General features: G+C 45.8%; 4 protein-coding genes across 4 annotated transcripts; 1 reads left to right on the top strand and 3 right to left on the bottom strand.

The window, feature by feature from the left end:
• Positions 1-453: 453 nt before the first annotated feature.
• On the bottom strand, positions 454-1,122 carry PtA15_5A853 (uncharacterized protein; the record flags this gene model as incomplete). The annotated part of the gene is made up of 3 exons (XM_053169658.1): positions 454-555; positions 649-705; positions 808-1,122. The coding sequence occupies 3 exons, from the start codon at positions 1,120-1,122 to the stop codon at positions 454-456; spliced, it is 474 nt and encodes a 157-aa protein (XP_053020833.1).
• A 279-nt stretch (positions 1,123-1,401) lies between these two features.
• Positions 1,402-2,063, bottom strand: PtA15_5A852 (uncharacterized protein; the record flags this gene model as incomplete). The annotated part of the gene is made up of 4 exons (XM_053169657.1): positions 1,402-1,530; positions 1,618-1,712; positions 1,884-1,953; positions 2,034-2,063. The coding sequence occupies 4 exons, from the start codon at positions 2,061-2,063 to the stop codon at positions 1,402-1,404; spliced, it is 324 nt and encodes a 107-aa protein (XP_053020832.1).
• Positions 2,064-6,433: 4,370 nt separating this feature from the next.
• PtA15_5A851 (uncharacterized protein) lies at positions 6,434-6,827 on the bottom strand (the record flags this gene model as incomplete). Its single annotated transcript, XM_053169656.1, has 2 exons — positions 6,434-6,583; positions 6,645-6,827. 2 exons carry the CDS (start codon positions 6,825-6,827, stop codon positions 6,434-6,436), a joined length of 333 nt encoding a protein of 110 aa, XP_053020831.1.
• An 8,244-nt stretch (positions 6,828-15,071) lies between these two features.
• PtA15_5A850 (uncharacterized protein) lies at positions 15,072-15,221 on the top strand (the record flags this gene model as incomplete). Its single annotated transcript, XM_053169655.1, has 1 exon — positions 15,072-15,221. One exon carries the CDS (start codon positions 15,072-15,074, stop codon positions 15,219-15,221), a length of 150 nt encoding a protein of 49 aa, XP_053020830.1.
• Positions 15,222-20,751: the final 5,530 nt, after the last annotated feature.

Raw genomic sequence — 20,751 nt, 5'->3', positions numbered from 1 at the left:
ACATAGTGAGATTGTTGATTATTTTTTATATATAAATTGATTTCTTTATATATATATACATAATTAATTCCCCTTCATAATTTTTCCTTCCTTATTTTCCTCTATCCCTTTCTCCCTCTTCCTCTTTGTATTTTTTTTGTCAATCCAAACACCTTTTTTTATTTTTGCTTATATGATCACCGATTTCAATTAAACAAACTACAAGCAATCTCATTCCATTTTTTTCTTGGCATTACCGTCAGTGGACCTGCATCCAAATGGTGTTGAGGGCCACATGTGACTGGCAGGTCCACTAAGCAAGACATTTAACAGATATCTCTGGTATGCATCCAAAATAAAGCAAGAAAAAAACTACAACACGTGAACAATGGAACTAACTTTATGAAAGAAGAAAGCTGCATAGAATGAAAACACTGATTATGGTTTTATAGAGTAATATGGTATATACAAAGATCAAATGCGCATGTTGGCGATATGACTGCCACTGCCGCCAGCCTGGTTATTAGCGACAAGATTGTTGCTGGGACCTCCAGTAGATTCAGACAAGGGGTTTAACTGTAGGGTATTTTCCCCAATCAGCTCTTTATAAGATACATCATGTTCAATTGTCATCCGACTGTTTTCGATGGTAGACTCAGTCTCACCAACTTGTTTGAGAATAGAGTCAATCTGCTCGTTCATCTGATTTGTTTTGGCGGCAAATTTCTATTGGAATGGAAGGTGTTAGTTTTATCCACACAACACAAAACAAACAAAAACAAGACAAAAAAATGACAAGAACAGACTGACTTCTTTATCATCTTCGACTCGCTTGGTCAGCTGTTGAACGGAGGTTTCCGAGATCTGTAATCTCTCTCTTTTTTCTTGAAGAATTTCGGTGAGGTTGGCGAGTTTCTCCTCAACCGCCAAGACTTGTTCGGTACGTCCCAAGCGATGTGCAATTGTGTTCTTTTTGAGTTGGATCAGTGCGGGTTTGATATCGACGGTTGGATCAGGGAGCATGTTGGCAACATCGGCTCCACCACTGTTGACCGGTTGGCTGAAGTCTAGATGCTCGAACGGCTCTGGTGCGCGCGGGATCAGACCCAGTTTGACGGCCTTGTCCTTGAAGATCGTCGGCATCTTCTCAAGCCGGTCTGAGGCTTGGGTACTTCGAACTTCTAAGTCCAGATTGGTTTCTTCCAGTTGACTTCGCTTTGCCGCGGCAGTTGCTTATGATCATTCTAATTGAGCTCGGGTGGATGAGATCTGCTGCAACTCGACATTTCTGCTAATTCTGCTTTTCTCTTCTGATATTCTCTCAATTTTGCCTGTAGATAATTAAATATCGTTCTTCGGTCAATAAGAGAGAGTTTTTTTTTTTTGGAAAAAAAGGCCAACCCAACCTATGATATCTAAATTTTACTTGAGCGCTTCATTGAACTTCTCTGACTTCTTTTTTGCCTCTTGTAACTTGGCGATATATTCTAAAAACCTCTCCGCGTCTCTGCCTAGGTTTTCGTGCTCTTTTTTGGCTCCTTCCAACGCTGACTGGAGGTAACAAATGGAAGGAGAAAGAATGTGTTACGAGTGATACAAGAGAAGAGTGTGATGGAAATGCAGTGTCAGTTGACGGACAGGTTTGCTTGCTAGGCGTTTGTGTTGCTCCTCCAGTTGGGTGGTCCGAGTCTCTAGTCTTTTGATTTCGGATAGGAGGCAATCTTTACGTTTCTCTGAAGAAAGGTGAGATTGATTATCATCAGTTGGCAGGGAGAAGAAATAAGCAGGGCGATGCGGACGCAAGATACAGAAGCTTACAAAAGTATTGCTCTAACGGCGGCGTGTGTAATTCACAGTCAAAATCATCTTAATGAAGAAACAATTTGTAAGTCACTTCAATATACTGTAACCAATGGCTGGTGGCTGACAGATCCTCGTCGCGGCTATCGTCCGGGGATGGTTCGACTTGAGGATCTAATCACATTTAAAAAAAAGTGGCCACATTCGAGTCAATCATCTATCGTCGGTGAGCAGACAAACAATCAGCTGGATACCTTGATCGTCGTGACAATCAAGTGTAACATGGAGGAGTCAGCTCTTGACCAGCGACAGCCTGGCCGGAGCGCTTGTAAAGACCGTACCTGAGATGGTGATCAGTTGATTGGGGTTTGGGGAGGGACGGACGAAGGGGTGTTGTGGGTTCGGCGCCTTGGCAATTGGCTGGGCGTCGGCAGGGAAAAGTCCCTTTGTGGGCGTGGCGGGTGTGGGGTTAGGGCAGTATTGGGTGTTGGGCTGGTTGTAGTACAATTAACCACTTTGGTCGTGCCCCACGCGGTTGTATATGTAGTACAAATTGTACAATACATCCGCGTGGGGCATGAGTGATTGGGCGCTTGGCTTCAGCTGGGTGGGTTGTCAGGATGAGGGTCGCTGGGAGGTGGTTGGGTGTTGCAGGTGGAGTATCAGGTTGTGGAGGGTGTCAGCGGAGGTGTGGGTGAGGAATAAATTGCTTAAGTAGCAGCCGTCAATGTTCTTATATCCCCCAGGGAGTTTGGGGATGCTGCACTTCCAGCTATCCATCTCCCTCAACCCTGCATGTGCAGAGTTTGAAGGGCAAAGATTGGGCCCCCCACTGGTCACAGCCTTTGCTGCGGGCCGGGGGCCTTCACGTCCATCCTTTTTTGACCCGTGCGCTTGACGCGGGCTGGGGGGTGAGCCTGTGGACACATCACTTTTGCTGATGCTGGAGGGCTAGTTTGAGGTTTCTGCGTCCGTGGTTTCATGTTTTGTGTGAAATGTTTTGTTTTTTGTTGAACTATTTGTAAATGGGGAACCCATGAATTTTTTTTTTGGCAATTTGTTCACTTTGCAGGGGGAACCCTTGATTTTTTTTTTTAAGGTCTCAGTTGTGTGTGTCTTCAATAAACTTGGATTTGGCAACTGATCACATTGTGGCTGCTACACTTGGGGTTTTTGTGGTCATTCAAGGTACACAATGAATCTTCAGAGGCATGTGATCATTTTGGTGCCAATATCATGGAAGAACTCCCACGCTGCGCTGAGATATAGTGGCAGAAACACCAAGAAACTACCAAATTAGTGATATTTGGCAACTGATCACATTGTAGCTGCTACATTTGGGGGTTTTGTGGTCATTCAAGGTACGTAATGAATCTTTGAGTGCATGAGATCATTTTGGAACCAATATCATGGAAGAAGTCCCATGCTGCGCGGAGATATAGTGGCAGAACCACCAAGAAACTACCAAATTAGTGATACTAGAGTATAAGGCGGCTACGCCGCTGCACTTTCAAGGGTATAGCGCATGGCTATTCCTCCTCACTATGGGAAGCTTTAGGAAAACTCAAGGGGAGTCTTTATTTTGGTACCAATATCATGGAAGAACTCCCATGCTGGGCTGAGATGTAGTGGCAGAAACACCAAGAAACTACCAAATTAGTGATATTTGGCAACTGATCACATCGTACCTGCTACATTTGGGGGTTTTGTGGTCATTCAAGGTACTCAATGAATCTTCAGGGGCATGTGATCATTTTGGTACCAATATCATGGAAGAACTCCCACGCTGCGCTGAGATATAGTGGCAGAAACACCAAGAAACTACCAAATTAGTGATATTTGGCAACTGATCACATTGTGGCTGCTACACTTGGGGTTTTGTGGTCATTCAAGGTACACAATGAATCTTCAGAGGCATGTGAACATTTTGGTGCCAATATCATGGAAGAACTCCCACGCTGCGCTGAGATATACTGGCAGAAACACCAAGAAACTACCAAATTAGTGATATTTGGCAACTGATCACATTGTGGCTGCTACATTTGGGGGTTTTGTGGTCATTCAAGGTACACAATGAATATTCAGGGGCATTTGATCATTTTGGTACCAATATCATGGAAGAACTCCCATGCTGCGCTGAGATATAGTGGCAGAAACACCAAGAAACTACCAAATTAGTGATATTTGGCAACTGATCACAGTCTGGCTGGTACATTTGGGGGTTTTGTGGTAAACCAAGGTACACAATAAATTTCTGGGGGCATGTGATCATTTTGGTTCCAATATCATGGGAGAACTCCCATGCTGCGCTGAGATATAGTGGCAGAAACACCAAGAAACTACCAAATTATTGATATTTTGTAACTGATCACATTGTACCTGCTACATTTGGGGGTTTTGTGGTCATGCAAGGTAATCAGTAAATCTTTGAGGGAATTTGATCATTTTGGTACCAATATCATGGAAGAAATCCCACGCTGCGCTGAGATATAGTGGCAGAAACACCAATAAACGACCAAATTAGTGATATTTGGCAACCGATCACATTTTAGCTGCTGCATTTGGCGGTTTTGTGGTCATTCAAGGTACACAATGAATCTTTGAGGGCATTTGATTATTTTGGTACCAATATCATGGAAGAAATCCCATGCTGCGCTGAGATATAGTGGCAGAAACACCAAGAAACTACCAAATTAGTGACATTTGGCAACTGATCAGATTGTAGCTGCTACATTTGGGGGTTATGTGGTAATTTAAGGTACACAATGAATCCTTGGGGGCTATTGATCATTTTGGTTCCAATATCATGGAAGAACTCCCAGGCTGTGTTGAGATATAGTGGCAGAAAGAGCCAGAAACTACCAAATTAGTGATATTTGGGAACTGATCACATTGTTGCTGCTGCATAATGGATGTGACCCCAAATAAATTATATTTCAAAATATTTCTGGGTTTTATATGCAGAAAAATTGTCCAATGAAATTTTATGTGGAAATATTCCTCATTAATCTGTGGTTGATAACAAAAGTAGATGAAAAAAAGAACCCAACAAAAATATGCTAAACCATGGTAAACTAAGCTCAAAAAGGCCTTCTATGCATATCGCACTTCAAGTTTGATATGCAATATCTTCAGGAAGTTCAACCAACCAAATTAAAAATGTGTGCAGGATGGTAGCATGAGAGAGGTCAGGGGTCAATGTTTTTCTTTTTTTGAAAAAAAGTAGATTTGGAGACTTCTGATAATATCAATTGTTGAAGTGAAAAGAAAAAGAAAGAAAATTTGAGACCCCTCAGCTACCCTGGATTAATCCTAAAACTTGCAACATCTTTTTTTCAAGAAGAATTGAATGGTGTATGTAGAAATTTATGAATGTTATCAGGCAAAAAAAAAAAAGATTCATGTGGCTTGAAGCTAACACAGGCAGAAGGAGAGAGATTATAGAATAGTATCAAGGAGACATGGAAAACAGACAAAGGTATCAAGAGGAATAATAATAAAAAACATTGATCAATATAAATTGATCAATATACGCTATATTGATCAATATACGACATCACAAATTCATCCATCTTGGTAGTGTACCCCACACAAGTGTACACCGCGGACGCAAAACTCCAAAGTATCTCCAAAATTATTTTGGAGAGCCTCCAAAGCACCCGCCTGTAAGCCCCCTCCTTTGGGGTCTCACAAAGCTGTCACAATTATCATTGTTAGATTACATAATCCACCGGTACTTAGTCTCAGCCTGTTCCTTCCCTAGCTCAGCAGAGATCCCTGTAGACTGACACATCTCTCTGAGCTAGGTAAGCCATTCACCCCTTTCACTTTATCCACTCTTTCTCTCTTCTCACCAGTTGTATACAGAGATCCCTGTAGACTGACAAATCTCTCTGAGCTAGCTCCCGCTCATTCTGAAATACAGTCCCTGGTCATAGAAACTTTGCCCTTGTGCCCCTTTTGAGCCAATTCAACAGTGAAGGAGATTCCACTCCTTACACCGCCAGCAGCAGCGGACGGTTGGCACTTGGTCAAAATATCTGACGAAGTTCCTCCGAAGTAAGATTTCAATGGAACTTTGAATGTCCTTTGGAGAGCCTTTGGAGGAAAACCCTCCTCCAAAGGCTCTCCAAAGGACATTCGAAGATTCTTTGGCAGGCCTTTGGAAAAACGTCGAAGTATTGGTACTTCGAAGCCCCTTTGAATGCCGACTTTGAAGAGGCTTCAAATGTATTTGAAGAGGCCTTCAAAGGCACTTGGAAGATTCTTTGAAGGCCAATCAAAGTGCGCGTCCTGTTGGGCTCCTCAGATCGCCCCCCCCCCCCCCGATCAGGCTTGATTGGACAGGCTTGAGGCTTGATCGGACGGAATGTTCCGGGATTGGGTGGGCCCGTGCCCCCCCTCACAATTGTGTAGGATATCTTTGTGTATTTCTTGTTTGGCTAATATATGGTAGTACATACATGTAGAGAGAGGAGAGAAAGAAGGGGGGGAGAGATAAAGAAGGGGGGGAGAGAGAAAGAAAGGGGGGAGAGAGAAAGAAAGGGGAAAGAAGCCGTAGATCGGGCGCAGGGTGCCCTCGTTGTACCAGGAGAGGCCGACCAAGTCAAGGTAGGCACGCGAGCCGTTGGGATCTCAGATCCAGACCCCCGCCTCACTCAGCTCGCGCGTTGAAGTCAATGCCCGGATGAACCAGAGCAACTTGTGGATGATCGCCTTTGTGTGCACCTTTTTCGTCGTGATCAGTGGCAGGGTCGAGTCCGATAGGCTGAAGCGCAGCTGTGGGGGTGTAAAACACGACCAACTACAGGCCATTAATCAGCTCAATCCCTTCACGGGTGGGTATAGTTCTAAGCTTTGCTTACGTTCCAGTCCCAGTCCTGTCCGGTCGGTGTTGGCCGTGCTGGATTACATGGTGGATAAGGTTGAGGGGAGCTTGGATAGGAGGAGGAGAAGGATGCGACGGACTTGCCGTTTCCGACAACATGAGTGCCGGTGTAGCCAATCTCACGTTGCTCGCCTGTCCGCCCATCACAGGCTAGGACCATGATGACTTGGTTCGGTTCGTCGACTGTGTGTGGCAGGGTGGTAGGTCAGCCTCTGTTGCTGCTAGTCAGTCTGCTTCTGGCTAGGATGGTGGATGGACAAGACATGGTAGATAAGGATTGCTTTCCAATCGAGAGAGAGAGGGAGGCAGAGGCATAGAAAGAAGTTGTTATCCTGGGCGGTCGTTTGGTTCCTGTTGACCATCGCCAGAAGTGGGTGGCAGGTGCTGAGTCAGCTGACTGCCTGTGGGATGGCATTCGAAGGGCCTGCAAAGGCCCTCCGAAAAATAATCGGAGGGGAGGACTCCGCCTCCAAAGATCCATCGAAGTCAGAAACATTCAAAGGTCCTCCAAAGGCCCTTCGAAGAATATTGGGAGGGGAGGGTCCCTCCTCCAAAGATCCATCAAAGTCTGGAACATTCAAAGGTCCTCTGAAGGCCCTCCAAAGAATATTGTGAGGGGAGGGTCCTTCCTCCGAATGGACTTTGGAGTAGGATAAGATGTCAGATAATAAGGTTTTATCCGGTCCAACCCGGTGGTTGGACGGATATTTCTGTCACCTTCAAATGTCATTCAAAGTTTTTGCCCCACCTTTGGAAAATCTTTGGATTTTCTTTGAAGATTGACTGAAGGACCCAACTTTGGAGGTTCTTTGATTGAAAATCAGCACTTTGGAGAATCTTTGGCGAAAAACCTTAAAAGTGCGTCTGCCGTGTAGTCAAGTTTACTAAAGTAACACACCTTCGGGTGGGCTTATATACCGTGCGTCAATGTAAGCTTGCACTTCATTTACCACATCAACTGCCATGCACGACCTGTTGTGACCCTTTGTGATGTATTTATAGACGTACTTGATAGCCGTTGTGTTGACCGGAATTTCAATGTTGATGTGGCATTCAAACATGAGTGTGAGGAATTTGTTATAAGGGACAACATTGCCATTGGTGAATGTTGTAGTGTGTTTCTGGATGGATGCTCCATTGTCGCGCCACAGGTAAGCAGGGTATGCTCCGTCAATGATGACAGTTTGAGGTGTGTAAGGTTTTGGATAACCTGATTTGCAGTGGTCGCCGGTCCAGCAGGATCGGCCAACACAAGGCCCGTGTAGCATGAACTGAGTCACAAGCTCGTGAAGACGTGGCTCGAAGAACTCATTGGGAATTTCAGCAGATACAAGTCGATTGACTTGTTTGGGGGTCAGGGGTTGATTGTTTGGATGAAGTGTGATCATGAGATGCAGATGGGGAAGCCCCCTCTTCTGGAACTCAATGACCAAAACAAATGCAACCACATTGCCCAACCTACCCATCTTCACCATTTGAAACACTAGAGGCCACGGCGGCTTCGCCGCTGTGGGTTCAATACCCACGATAAAATCAAGCTCACCCTGAGGGCCCCAATTTGGGCAGGCAAAGCTTAAATATCTCAACAAGACCAACAGGTTGAACACTATACTGCCCATCCCTCACGTCATATTTGTGACTCCTCCATAGGTTTATGCTTGAGCAATTGGGACAGGCGTAACAACGTCAAGACGACAGCATGTCATTCTCCAAATTATGGTAATTGGAACAACAGTTACTCCAGGCGAGGCCAAAACCCTTGCCAACCAGTTATCTCCAGTATGTGATAGAATTTGGACTATGATTGCCACCACACAGATTTAAAACGCGGAGGCAGCTCGCCCCATACAAAGGCATAAAATTCAAATGAAATCAGAACAGACGATCTTGAGTTCGCCGTACATACACCTTGTAATGACAGGCCTCCAAGCCTCTCCGTGTCCTCCAGAAGCTATCCACCGCGAAATTCATCTAGCGACAATGGAGCGCGCGAGAAGTCGCTTACAATGGTCCTGGATAGGGGCGCTGCGGCTGAAGTGGCTGATGAGAGAGATGGGGTGAGAATCTGTGAGGTGCTGGTGTCAATGGCGATGCGGTATTGATTGGGTTTGAACTGGCCTGGTCGCGAAATTGTAAACCAAATGTACCAGCGAGGCAAACCGAACTGGCCTGTCTGCGAAATGTACACCAAGTTACCGGCGAGGCGAATCAGGTCGTCTGGTTTGATTCCAGATTGGGGGACTCATGTAGTCGGCTAGTGGTTTGGCGACAGAATTGGTGTAACAGACCACTGGTAGGGGGCCAATAAGCAAGTCAGGTCGGCGTGGTGATATAAAATGTAGGGTTTAGCGTGCAATTAAGCGGCTGCGGTCTTTCTCAAGCTGCGCGGAAAGGCACATGGTGGTAGCGGCCTGGGTCGGGCTGGTCAGTACTGTGTCCGTGCAATGATGCATTGTGTTCCGATATGGGTTTGACATACCTGAATCGAGTGGAGTGGAGTATGGGACTGGAATACCGTGGTATTAGCTACAGGTTTTCTGGGTATTACCTACGGGGGCGGTGTTGACGCCAAGGAGGGCCGGTTTGTTGGATACTGGTGATAGGGGTCAATTGCTACGGTTGGTGAGATGCAATGGAGGGCTTCGGAAGGGAGGAAGGCGTTGGGCTGGTGTTTGACAGTATGGCTCAAAGTATAAAAAGAGGCGAGTTACGTTTGTCCTTCCGCTGGGGCGACATGGGATGCTGTAATTCCAGCTACCGTCAACCCCCAACCTCTCCGCTGTCGCACTTGCGCAGTTTGAGGGGCGAAGAGTGGGCCTCCCACTGGTCACAGCCTTTGCTGCGGGCCAGGGGCCTTCACGTCCATCCCTTTTGACCCGTGCGCTTGATGCGGGCTGGGGGGTGAGCCTGTGGACACCGCACTTTTGCTGATGTTGGAGGGCTAGGTTGAGTTTTTTAAAGCTGGGTTTCTGTGTTTTTTTTGTGGTTTTGTTTGGCTTTTTGTAAAGGAGAAACCCTTGTATTTTTTTTCTTGTTTAGCTTTTTGTATAGGAGGAACCATAATATTTTTTTTTGTCATTTGATGTACTAGAGTCCAAGGCGGCTACGCCGCTGCACTCGCAGGGACCAAAATACAAGTCTCCCACCCCAGCCCACCACCCTGCCATGTGCCCCTGCCTGCCCAATGTAAAGATGCAAAGAGTACCTGGACTTTCCTCAGAAATTGAGGATATTAAACTCTTAATTTTTTCATAGAGTCCAAAAGTAAAAGTATGAAATTTGTCAAACAAGAGTAAATAAAAAAAGAAAACATGATAAACCCCATGAAGACCAAACCAACCAAGACTAAAGACTGGAGTCTTTATAACAAATGATACAACAGTTGTTACTCAAACATTTCTTGACAAATCCTCACAACTGAGTTTGTAACAAAAAAGGAACTACTCTAACAATCCTCAATTTGTAACAAAAGAGCTACTGTACTGTTTAAGTAAATGTGGAAAGAATAACTAAACTGTCTGAATTTAAATACCAGAGTACAAGGCCACTACGCCGCAGTACTCCCAGGGCAGCTCCAGAAAATCACCAAAGCAAATAACCTTGTAGCTCCCAGCCCGCCCTCAACTTGAGAGCACAACACTTTTTCAAACTCAAGTGCTGCCAACTCGTAACACAAAGGAGGCTTGCCAATCTAAATCCTACTCATACTGGCCATACAACCTTTTCCCAAGTCAAGAATGCAGAGAGGGAAAGATGTTTTCTGAAGAAAATTTTCAATGGAAACTTGTCTCAAGTAGATGTTTTTATAAGTAACCCCTATACACATCCAATTGCGGTCCCTACACCAGAAGAATTGATCACGGAAATCATACACATAAAACCACCACCTGTTTATTCCTAGGAGTGCTGAGAAAAGAGCCGCCATCAAGTGAGCTTGAGGTCCCATTGGAATCATTGTCCAGCACATTATCAGACAAAACCGTCACATGGGTTACCTGCAGCGGACACAGTTCAACTTCAAAGCACATCACCTTGGACTCGCTTGATACAAAGGGCACACCCTTTTTTTCCTATGCCCGCCCACACATGCCCATTGTTGGGCGTGTGCTTTGCACAGGTGTGGGTGTGGATGTGCGGGGGTGTGCACGCCCCTGCAGGGGCGTGTAGGGGCGTGCGAGGGGGTATATGTATGGCGAGCTGGTATGTGTGTATACCAGCTCGCCAAGAGGGAAACTCCTCCCAGCAAGCTGGTATGTGTATACCAGCTCGCCAAGAGGGACTCTCCTCTCGGCAAGCTGGTATACGTATACCAGCTCGCCGAGAAGGACTCTCCTCCCGGCGAGCTGGTATGTGTATACCAGCTCGGCGAGAGGGAAACTCCTCCCGGCGAGCTGGTATGTGTATACCAGCTCGGGGAGAGGGGGAAGTTCCTCCCGGCGAGCTGGTATGGGTATACCAGCTCGGCGAGAGGGACTCTCCTCTGGGCGAGCTGGTATATATTTATACCAGCTCGCCGAGAGGGACTCTACTCCCGGCGAGCTGGTGGGCGAGCTGGTATATATTTATACCAGCTCGCCGAGAGGGACTCTACTCCCTCCCGGCGAGCTGGTATGTGTGTATACCAGCTCGCCGAGAGGGAAACTCCTCCCAGCAAGCCAGTATGTGTATACCAGCTTGCCGAGAGGGAAACTCCTCCCAGCAAGCTGGTATGTGTATACCAGCTCGCCGAGGGGAAGTTCCTCCCGGCGAGCTGGTATCGTCAAGAGGGACTCTCCTCTCGGCAAGCTGGTATACGTATACCAGCTCGCCGAGAGGGACTCTCCTCCCGGCGAGCTGGTATGTGTATACCAGCTCGGAGAGAGGGAAACTCCTCCCGGCGAGCTGGTATGTGTATACCAGCTCGGCGAGAGGGAAGTTCCTCCCGGCGAGCTGGTATGGGTATACCAGCTCGCCGAGAGGGACTCTCCTCCCGGCGAGCTGGTATGGTGTATACCAGCTCGCCAAGAGGGAAGTTCCTCCCGGCGAACATATACCAGCTCGCCGGGAGGAACTTTCCTCTCGGCGAGCTGGCGGGGCAACGGTTTGGAAGGCACCGCTCCCAATGAGGGTCCAGCCTCAAACACACCTCCGAAGCGTTTCGTAGACGACTTGCTTGATACAGCAAGTGATGACATCAATCCCTATCGATCCTCCTGCCAAATCAGATGGGGCGCGGTGGCATACCCTGTATTTGGTTGAAGGTCCGAAAAGCGAGGCGCTCGACGCCGCGTACAGGAACCAGTTTGAGGTTACTTGTATTCCAAAATGACTTCCTGCCTGAAACCAATCCCTTGGTTCAGGCGCCTGGGGAAGAGCTTAAATGTCAGGCTCCCTGACTATCTTTTTCCCCGGCGGTGGCTCCAGCTCCACTGTTGCATTTGCGCAGTTTGAGCAGACCCCGTCCTTTCCCCCTCCACCTTTGCACTTGCAATAGGCCCAAGGGGAACAAAAATTTTTTACTGCCCTGTTGCATTTGCACAGGTTTTTAACCCCCCCTCCGTCAATTACAATTGTTTTTGACCTGAGGCGGACATTCTCTGCAATTGCACGCTGAGCTTTTTTTTTGCCCCCCTCCTGCCCTTGCAATTGCAACAGGCACGAGGGGGTTGAATCCTGCCCCTTTTCATTCCTGGTTCAGGAATTGGGGGGCAAGTCCGAGGCATTTATGTTCGGGGACTTTAAATTAATTTTCTTGTGGTATTAAGCGTAATATGCTGATACCTGAGAAAATTGGAGGTTGGACGCAAGTGCTTGCCATTTGCGCACAGGGGGCTAAATTTTAAGCCCCTTTTCAGAAAATTGCAGGGGAAACCCTTGATCCCAATTTCCACGAAAGTGTGGATTTAATATACTTAGATTTATAGGGGGAACCCTTGAAGTTTTTTTTTTGAGGCTCTCAGTTTTGTGTGTCTTTAATAAACTTGGATTAAAGCTTTCACCTTGAGATGGAATACTTTGGAGACAATTGTTGGGTGGTCAACGGCCGACTTGCCAGCGGAGATGATGGAGACAATTTCAGGCCAGTTAGGATTGGCAGTCATCGTGATGAATAAAGATGGAGGGCCAAACTTCCGCACAATGGCCATCAAATAATGATATTGTTCCAACATGCCTTGAGGACTACCTATAAAAGTTGAAGGCAGGATAATTTTTCTGCCAGTTATGACAGTGCCGTTTTCCAGTCCTCTGACAAGTGTGTTGTACTTATCAGCCTTGAGTTTGGTTTGGTTCGACTCAATGAAGTTTGTGCGTGAGCACTCCACGCAAATGTACATATTGCAAACAAGTTCCTGTACTAGGAGTGCCCGCCTCGCTGTGGTAAGACCAATCAACCATCAACTACATCAAATCATAGTATATTTTAATATTAAAGTAAGATACAAACTACATACAAAACATACTTAGTACAAATAAACTCCATATTAAATTTCACTCAGCTATCACAATTATTTTCACACCCAAAAAACTGGTAACATTTCTTTACATAAGTATCAGACATGTAACAAATCTCATAGTAACATTCAAGAATCACCTCTGAGAAACAGCTCATAGATGTTTTTTCCATATAAGAGTAGATATACAGTAGATACACAGTAGATCTCAGAATATTTTCCACTCTCAGAGTATAATCATATCTGATACACTTTTCTGTGAAAAGATATTCCTACTTAGATAGTAAAATACCAAGCCCTTTTGTATTTCACACAGCTGTACACATCACATAGTAGCTGAAGAATCTTTCAGCTACATATTTCTAGTCTCAGACAAGTTTATTTACTATAAAAGGAGGCCTCTTCTGCCCCTTCCTGTCTTCTTCTTTCCCTATGTTTGCACTTGATAGTAATATTGTAGATTACTAGCACTCATCACTTGATATAAATAGTTGAATTATAATATTTTGAAATATTAATCCAAGTTTATTAAAGACACAGTTTTTCCAAAATTAAAAAAAATAAGATCAAGGGTTCCCCCTTACAATTATACAAAATGAGAAAAAAAACATCATGGGTTTCCCCATCAACAAAAGTTCAAAAAAAAAAACAGGTGGGTTTTTCCCACTACAAAAACCAGGATACAAAAAAAGGGGAATTTTACATAAGAAAAATCTAAATCTCTACCAGCCTTCCAACATCGGCAAAGCCGTGCCCCCAGGCTCACCACCCAGCCCGCATCAAGCGCACGAGTCAAAAGTGATGGACATGAAGGCCCCCGGCCCGCAGCTAAGGCTGCAGACCCGTGGGGGGCCCACTCTTCAGCCCCTCAGACTGCGCACGTGCAACAGCGGAGGAGCGCAAGGATGTACCGCCAGCTGGAATTACAGCAAAAACAGAAACACCTGGGGGGACAAACAGAGTGGCCAGATGGCCTCTTTATATATCCGTCCAAGATCTGGCCACCACCCGCCATTACCAACAGCTGTCCTGCCTCAAATTCAGTCCACCCAGCCATTGTCTGACACCAAGCCACTCAACTGTTGTTGGAAGCTGGTTCGGACACTCCACAAATTTCAACTGTTGCTCACGACCAGCTCCCCGCCAATCGTTGGTATGGCAATAAGTTTGCCTCCGCCACGCCCTTGGTCTCCAGCCAGCCCTTCAAGCATCTGTTCAGGCCTCACCACGTCTGTCTTTGCTGCTGCATTCACTGGGAATACTACACAGCTGGCCTAGCCTCCCTCGTTACAGCCGATCCGGGGGCAGAGAAATATACGAGCGGTCTTCTGTAGCAGGACGGAGCGAGGCCTTGTGCAGGACGACACTGTTGATGTCCGTCTACCCCTTCCGCCCGCCGTTCCACCGCTCCCGGATCCCCGCGCCGCTGTGAGACCCCAGCCTGAAGAGCCAGCGGGTGTAGAGCAAGGGCTCCATCCTGCTCGCCGACCTTGTCTGGTCCCATTCCCGCACTGGCGCCACAGCCCATCTCCGCCGCCAGTTCTGCTGCTGGAACACATGGCCGCGACCGCGCTGTCGAAGCTCAGCTCGGCCTAACTGAGTAACGGACTGCTCAGTCCTACGGAGTCTGACGGAGTCTGATCTAGCGGCGATGCCCAGACGGCCTCCGAAGACACTATCCCTCTCCCGGCGCCCGTCCGACCGCGTCTTGCTCACCCCCGCTCCCGACCACCCTCCTCCTCATCCACAGCCACACTTAGCTGAGCCGGAGGAGCCCAACCCTGCCGACCCGCTCAAATGACTCATCCACGCCCAATGTCTCGCCTGCCACTCTCGGATTGTCCCCCGCAGACTCGACTCCCCGCTCTCCAGAAGCCGCGAGAGCCCGGCTGGCCGTCGCCGGCGTCGGCGATCAGGCCCGCTACGCCTTCTGGTGCCGCGGCTCCGGTAGCCCCGCCGAGGAGAGGTCGGTCATGTGTAAGCTCGTCGAGGTCAAGCGCCCCGCGGCGACCTCCCATTCAAAGCCTTCCCCGCCGGCCGGAGAGCTCAAGGTTCTGGTGAGGACGTGCAGCGGGTGGATGGACCTCAACGGCTATTTGCGCGATTTTCTCAACGCTTCCTGACCCTCTCTCCCGCCCATTCGCGTGTTCCATTTCTGCTGCACCTCCCCCTCTCTTTTGCTTGCTGTGTCTTCTCCTGCTCCATCTTTTTTTTCTCTTCTTTGTAAGTTCAGCAAGTAAGATACATTCATACATGGACTAACTTTGTTTCTGTGCATTTCATATCTCCTGAAGCCTGAGATTTAGCTCCAACTGTTCCCTCGAGTGGCTAGAATCTATTTCCAATCGCTCTGCCCTAAAGCTTATCTAAGTTAAGGCAAACAAAGATCACACACTGACATTCCCACAGCTGATTCAAAACTTGATGATTTAGCCGCCAATTCATTAGACTGACTATTGAAGCTTGATCTTTCCCTGCGCTTGTTGTGTGAAAATGTCAGTCACCAGTATTTTCAGTCAGCACCTGTGCAAAATCAACCAGCAGCTCAACTGTGGCAGCAATCCAATCATGTAAAAATCTCTGGTCAAGTGTCAAGTGTTACATCAACAGTAGCAGGAACAGAAACATCAGCAAGAGCAACACTCCATAAATGCTATCCAAGTGCAGCAATACAATGCTGAATTTCAGGTTAATGGAGCCTCTTACAGTAATCATTAAGATTCAGCATGAAGATCACTTGACTTGACATACTGCATAGCATATACCACTTTCTAAAACACCCAATCAAGTCAATAATTTGATCACTTTCCACTTCAATTGTGACCATGTTTTCCTGACCACTGTAGCCTAAATTGTTCTTCTCTTTGTTCATCATGTTTTTTCATAAGCATGGTTGAGCTGTCCTATTTCTTGTTGCACTGGATTTTGATCATATTTGCAATAAGCATTTCATGCTTGCTTCAACTGTGCTCATCCAGAAAATTTCTTGAGTGAGATGTCAATACATGAAACTTGGCCCAAAAATTTGTTACTGCATTTAGCTCTGATCAACAGTCAGGTCCCCCAACCTTATCATCCACAAGATATTGCTATCATTAACAGATTCTTCACCAAATTCCATTGTGATTATCACATGGGGGACTTGCCTTGTCCTATTGTTAATCTCAGAGATGCAATAACTGTTGTTGTATCTACTATCATACATACACTAACTCTTAGTGCATCTATTTTCAGAGATAAGACAAGATGGTCAACCACAATAAAATATGGATTTAGTTATTCTTAACTTGCTATCTTTTATCTACACTCACTGCAAAAGAATAAAACCAAGAAAGTATTGTGATTTGCAAAAATTCAAGGATAAAAGTATTATTGATGTAGTGCAGTGAAAAAATAACAATATGCTACACTAACAACAAATTTAGCATATCAGTCCACTCATAAACAATTATCTCCACCTGGGACAGAAACTAATCCACCTGAAACTTCTGCAAGATCAACCTCTTCTGCTTTCTGCTCAATCAGCTTGGGGGTGTGTCCATAGGCCTGTTGATCCCAAGCTGGATAACTGAGTCTGTAAATATTTCTAAGTTCTTCCACCAATTTTTTTTCATGCTCCCAGAGAAATTAATGGGGCCACTTGCATCAGAAAAGCTCATCAGTTTAGCATTTGAATCTTAATCAAGGGATGATGCACACAAGGCCTATGTACTTGAAGATTTATATAAACATGGGATTGAAGAAATTTGAAGCAATTATGTGGGGATTAAGCTTTAGCAAGTAACAAGTACATGTTTCAAGCTGCAGTCATTCAAAATTTTAATTCTTCTATAGAGTGAATTGCGGCACTTCTTAAATTAGCAATACTATCACAATTTTCTTCAAATGAATATGAACTGCAGTTCAATGATTCAGGTCCCAATTGATTGATGAAAATGGGAGTCAGAGGGAACAACTGATTTTCTCATGTTTAGTCACCAAAATTTAATCTAGCTGAAACAACTGGCAACAAGTGAATTTCATCAGCTAGAGAGACCTGCGAGAATTGAGAGCCATGGAGTTGGCTTGTAAGTGTGGCCTCTTAATCTGCCTAGACTCATTGAATTCAGTCAGACAAGGCACTTGAAGATTTAGACCTGGGATTTACAGCGGCGAAGCCGCCTTGGACTCTAGTTGATATATATAACTTGCCCCCTTGACATAGATAAATTTCATACATATAACAATTCTCTTTACATCACTTACATATAACAATCCTCTTTACATCACCTACATATAACAATCCTCTTTACATCACCTACATATAACATTCCTCTTCTTCATCGCTTACATATAACATTACTCTTTACATCACTTACATATAACATTCCTCTTTACATCTTCTACATATAACATTCATCTTTACATCCCTTACATATAACATTCCTCACCTCTTACACACTGAACAAAGGTAACTAGGGTTCAGAGTCAGATAGAATTAAGAATAGTTCTAAAGATTGTGCCACACTATAAATTCTAAGTGTACATTCTCCCAGAAGCTTATTCAAGGAAGGCAGCCCTTCAAGCACCCATGTAGTCTGTCATTATCCGTGACTCCTACATTTCCCTTCCAAGCTCAGATCACGCCTAACGTAGAAGTTCCACACCGCCAGGATTGCAGAGAAGTTATTGGGTCGCTCAAATAGAAGGAATTCAAACCATTCCAACGGGCCAACAACTTGGCCTTGGACTGTGGAAGTGTCAGTCTTGCCACTAATTGGTGTAACCACAGAAAAACATACCCCACAAAGTTACCGCTTGGTACATATTGTCCCACTGTTGCTCACCAAACAGAAAGAACACAGGATAACGGAGGGTAAAATATCCTGAGTGAGTGTCCGATATTGCCTGCAACTGACCATCTGCGCGGTGGAGCAAGATCTGGCGCTCCTGAATAATCTCGCCGGCTCCCCTCACAATTACTGCAACTTTGTTTGTTGTGGGTTGATTATATCTCTTTGGGTCGCATCCAGGTCGCGGAACGCCTTGCAGTTTGAAGGTGAGCGCTCCTGACTTTTGCAGAACTTCGCAGGCAGTCATGCATACCATTGCGTAGGGATTATGATGATATAGAAAGTCCATCAATTTCTGAACTGTCAATAGCTTCATGCGATGTCCACGGCCAGTGTCACCTCCTCTGCCTTGTGCTTTGTCAATCCAGAGCTGTGCTTTGTTAGTTCTGCGGTCACCGACAACAAATATTTGAGCAAATCCGGGGTTGTTGTTGTTGAGAGGTTCAATACTTGATATCAGGTGTACCAAGCCACCCGACATTTGGAACACATTGATCCCGTAAGGCCCCTGTACAGAAGGGTCAACATTTGCGGCAAGGGATGTGAATGAAATGGTTTTGTTGTACATCCAAATGAGTTTGATGAAGTTGCCTGAATCTGAGATCATTTGTGTGAGCCTGTGTCTCTTATGTGAAAGCAGGACACAAAGAAAAGGAGGGGGAATAGTTTGGATTTCTTGGGATAAAGAAATACAAACTGAGAGAGAGGAAGAGAAAGAGAGAGAAAGAGAAGATCAGGCCTAGACTTTAAGTCTTATTGATTGATCTGGGCTATTCTCAACCTAGAAAAGTTGGATGCCAGCTGTGCAAGGCCAAGAAAGAGTGCAACAGCCTCCAATCACAACAAGGAAACGTTGGTGGGATTCAGAAGTAGGGTTACTACTCTGCTCTGGTTTTGTAGGTCTTAACCAGAGATAACCTTTTGATCTTTTAAGATTGAAAGAGTTGAAGAAAGGAAGAAACAATCAAGAGCAACAGAGTTTCACTCTGAATAAGCAAGGTTCAGTGAAAAGAGTCTACTTACTGTCAATATCCTAGGCGCCTGTGACGGTAGGTATACTGGGAGCGTGGTGGTCTCTTTGGTGGTGATCCTGGGTTATCTGGGGTGTGGTTCTGGTGTGCTGAAGTCTGTAGATCCTCCTCAGGCAAGGGGGATCCTGAATTCGAAAATTTTCACAGTTTGCTTATGTAATTACATATGTACATGTGGTTTGGCGCGCCTGGTAGGGCTGACACGTCACAACTGCGCATGCGCGCCACAACTCAAGAACTCAGGGAAGGAGTATAGTTACAAAGAATTGATAAGTTGTAAATAGTGTTAAAATTGCATGAGGAAACAGAATATGAAGTCAAAACAATTATATCTCTTAAGATGAAAAAGACATGAAGTAATTTCATATGTAATAAGTAGAAAAGAGGCAGACTTTAGGTCAGCTGTGCTGACTCTAAGGCTGACATTCCCTACCACCAAAAAGGTTGGATTTCTGTAGGAAATTAAACCATAGGGGCAGACCTCTTCTCACTTCTGAACTTCCTTAGAAGGATAGCAGAGTCTGGAATGTCCTTTTCAAGGAGCCATTCATCATGATCAGCACTCAAGCCTTTGTATCTAGCTAAGTACATCATGAAATCTCTGTTCTCCACTCTCAATCTTTTGTCTCTGAGAATCTTCTGTATCAATTTATTCTGAGGGTTCTTATCCATGGGGGGAATGACAACTTTAACCTTTTGTCTCAGGGGGAACTTATCTGGATTGGGGTCTCTGTAAGGTTTCACTAAGCTGACAGGGAATGTAGGATGTTTTCTGCTGAATTCTTCAGTCAGTATCACTTCTACAGCATTCTTTCCATGCAAAGCTTTCACTAGGAATGGTCCAGCAAAGGAGTCTCTCATCTTCTTGGGGCCAGATAAGTTGTTGAAGTTTGCTGTGGATATCAGGACTTTGTCACCAACTTTAAAGGATGTTTCTTTATGAGTCTTGTCCCATCTCTCCAACGGTGGGCCAGCTACGCTAACCGTAGCGTAGCGGAATTCCGCTAAATTTTAGTGTAGCGTTAGCGGAATTGCGCCTTCTCTGCACTAACGCTACGCGCAAAGGGTGCGCAGCTCAGTTAGCTGTTAGCGAAGCGTTAGCGCAGATGCGCGCAATTGCGCTAACGCTACACACGCAGGGCGCAAAAGAGCGTGCGCTACGGTGCGCCACAGTGCTTTTAGCTGAAAAAAAGGCCTTGTTTCCGCTAAAAGTGCTGTGGCGTATCGTAGCGTAGCGTAGTGACTGTAGCGGCGCGCTAACACTCACAAAAAATTGGCGCGCTGTTAGCGCCACTGAAACGTAGCGCAGCGTAGCGGCGCTAACAGCGCGCTAACGCTACTCAAAATGGGCGGGCGCTTTTTGCCGCTACGCTAACGCTAAGTGGCCCTGTAGCGTAGTGTAGCGTAGCGGCCCACCGTTGATCTCTCTTTGTTGTAAGAGGTAGCTTCTGTTATGCATTGCTCAGCATGTTTTCTTGCTTTCTCAAAGATCTTTCAATAAGCAAGAGCAGTAGGATGAATGTCTACAGAATCCTGTTTCAAGAAGTTTCTAGGAAGGTTTGGGATCCAGCCTTTTTCTAGAATAGCAGGAGGTTTTCCGGTGGTTGAGTGTATACTGCTGCAGTAGGCTAGCTCAAGGATTGGTAGAAGTGAGACCCAGTCATGAGTATATCCATCATTGTCTTTGAATTCCAGTCCATAGGCACAAAATCTCCTGATCATGTCTTCAAGTGTTTGGATCATCCTTTCAGCTAGACCATCAGTCTGGGGGTGGTAAGCAGTAGAAAAGG

The sequence above is a fragment of the Puccinia triticina genome, chromosome 5A, assembly GCF_026914185.1.
Source record: "Puccinia triticina chromosome 5A, complete sequence".
Classification (NCBI taxonomy): Eukaryota; Fungi; Basidiomycota; class Pucciniomycetes; order Pucciniales; family Pucciniaceae; genus Puccinia; species Puccinia triticina.
Note: the sequence above shows the minus strand (reverse complement) of the source record. Positions and strands in the feature narration are given on the sequence as shown.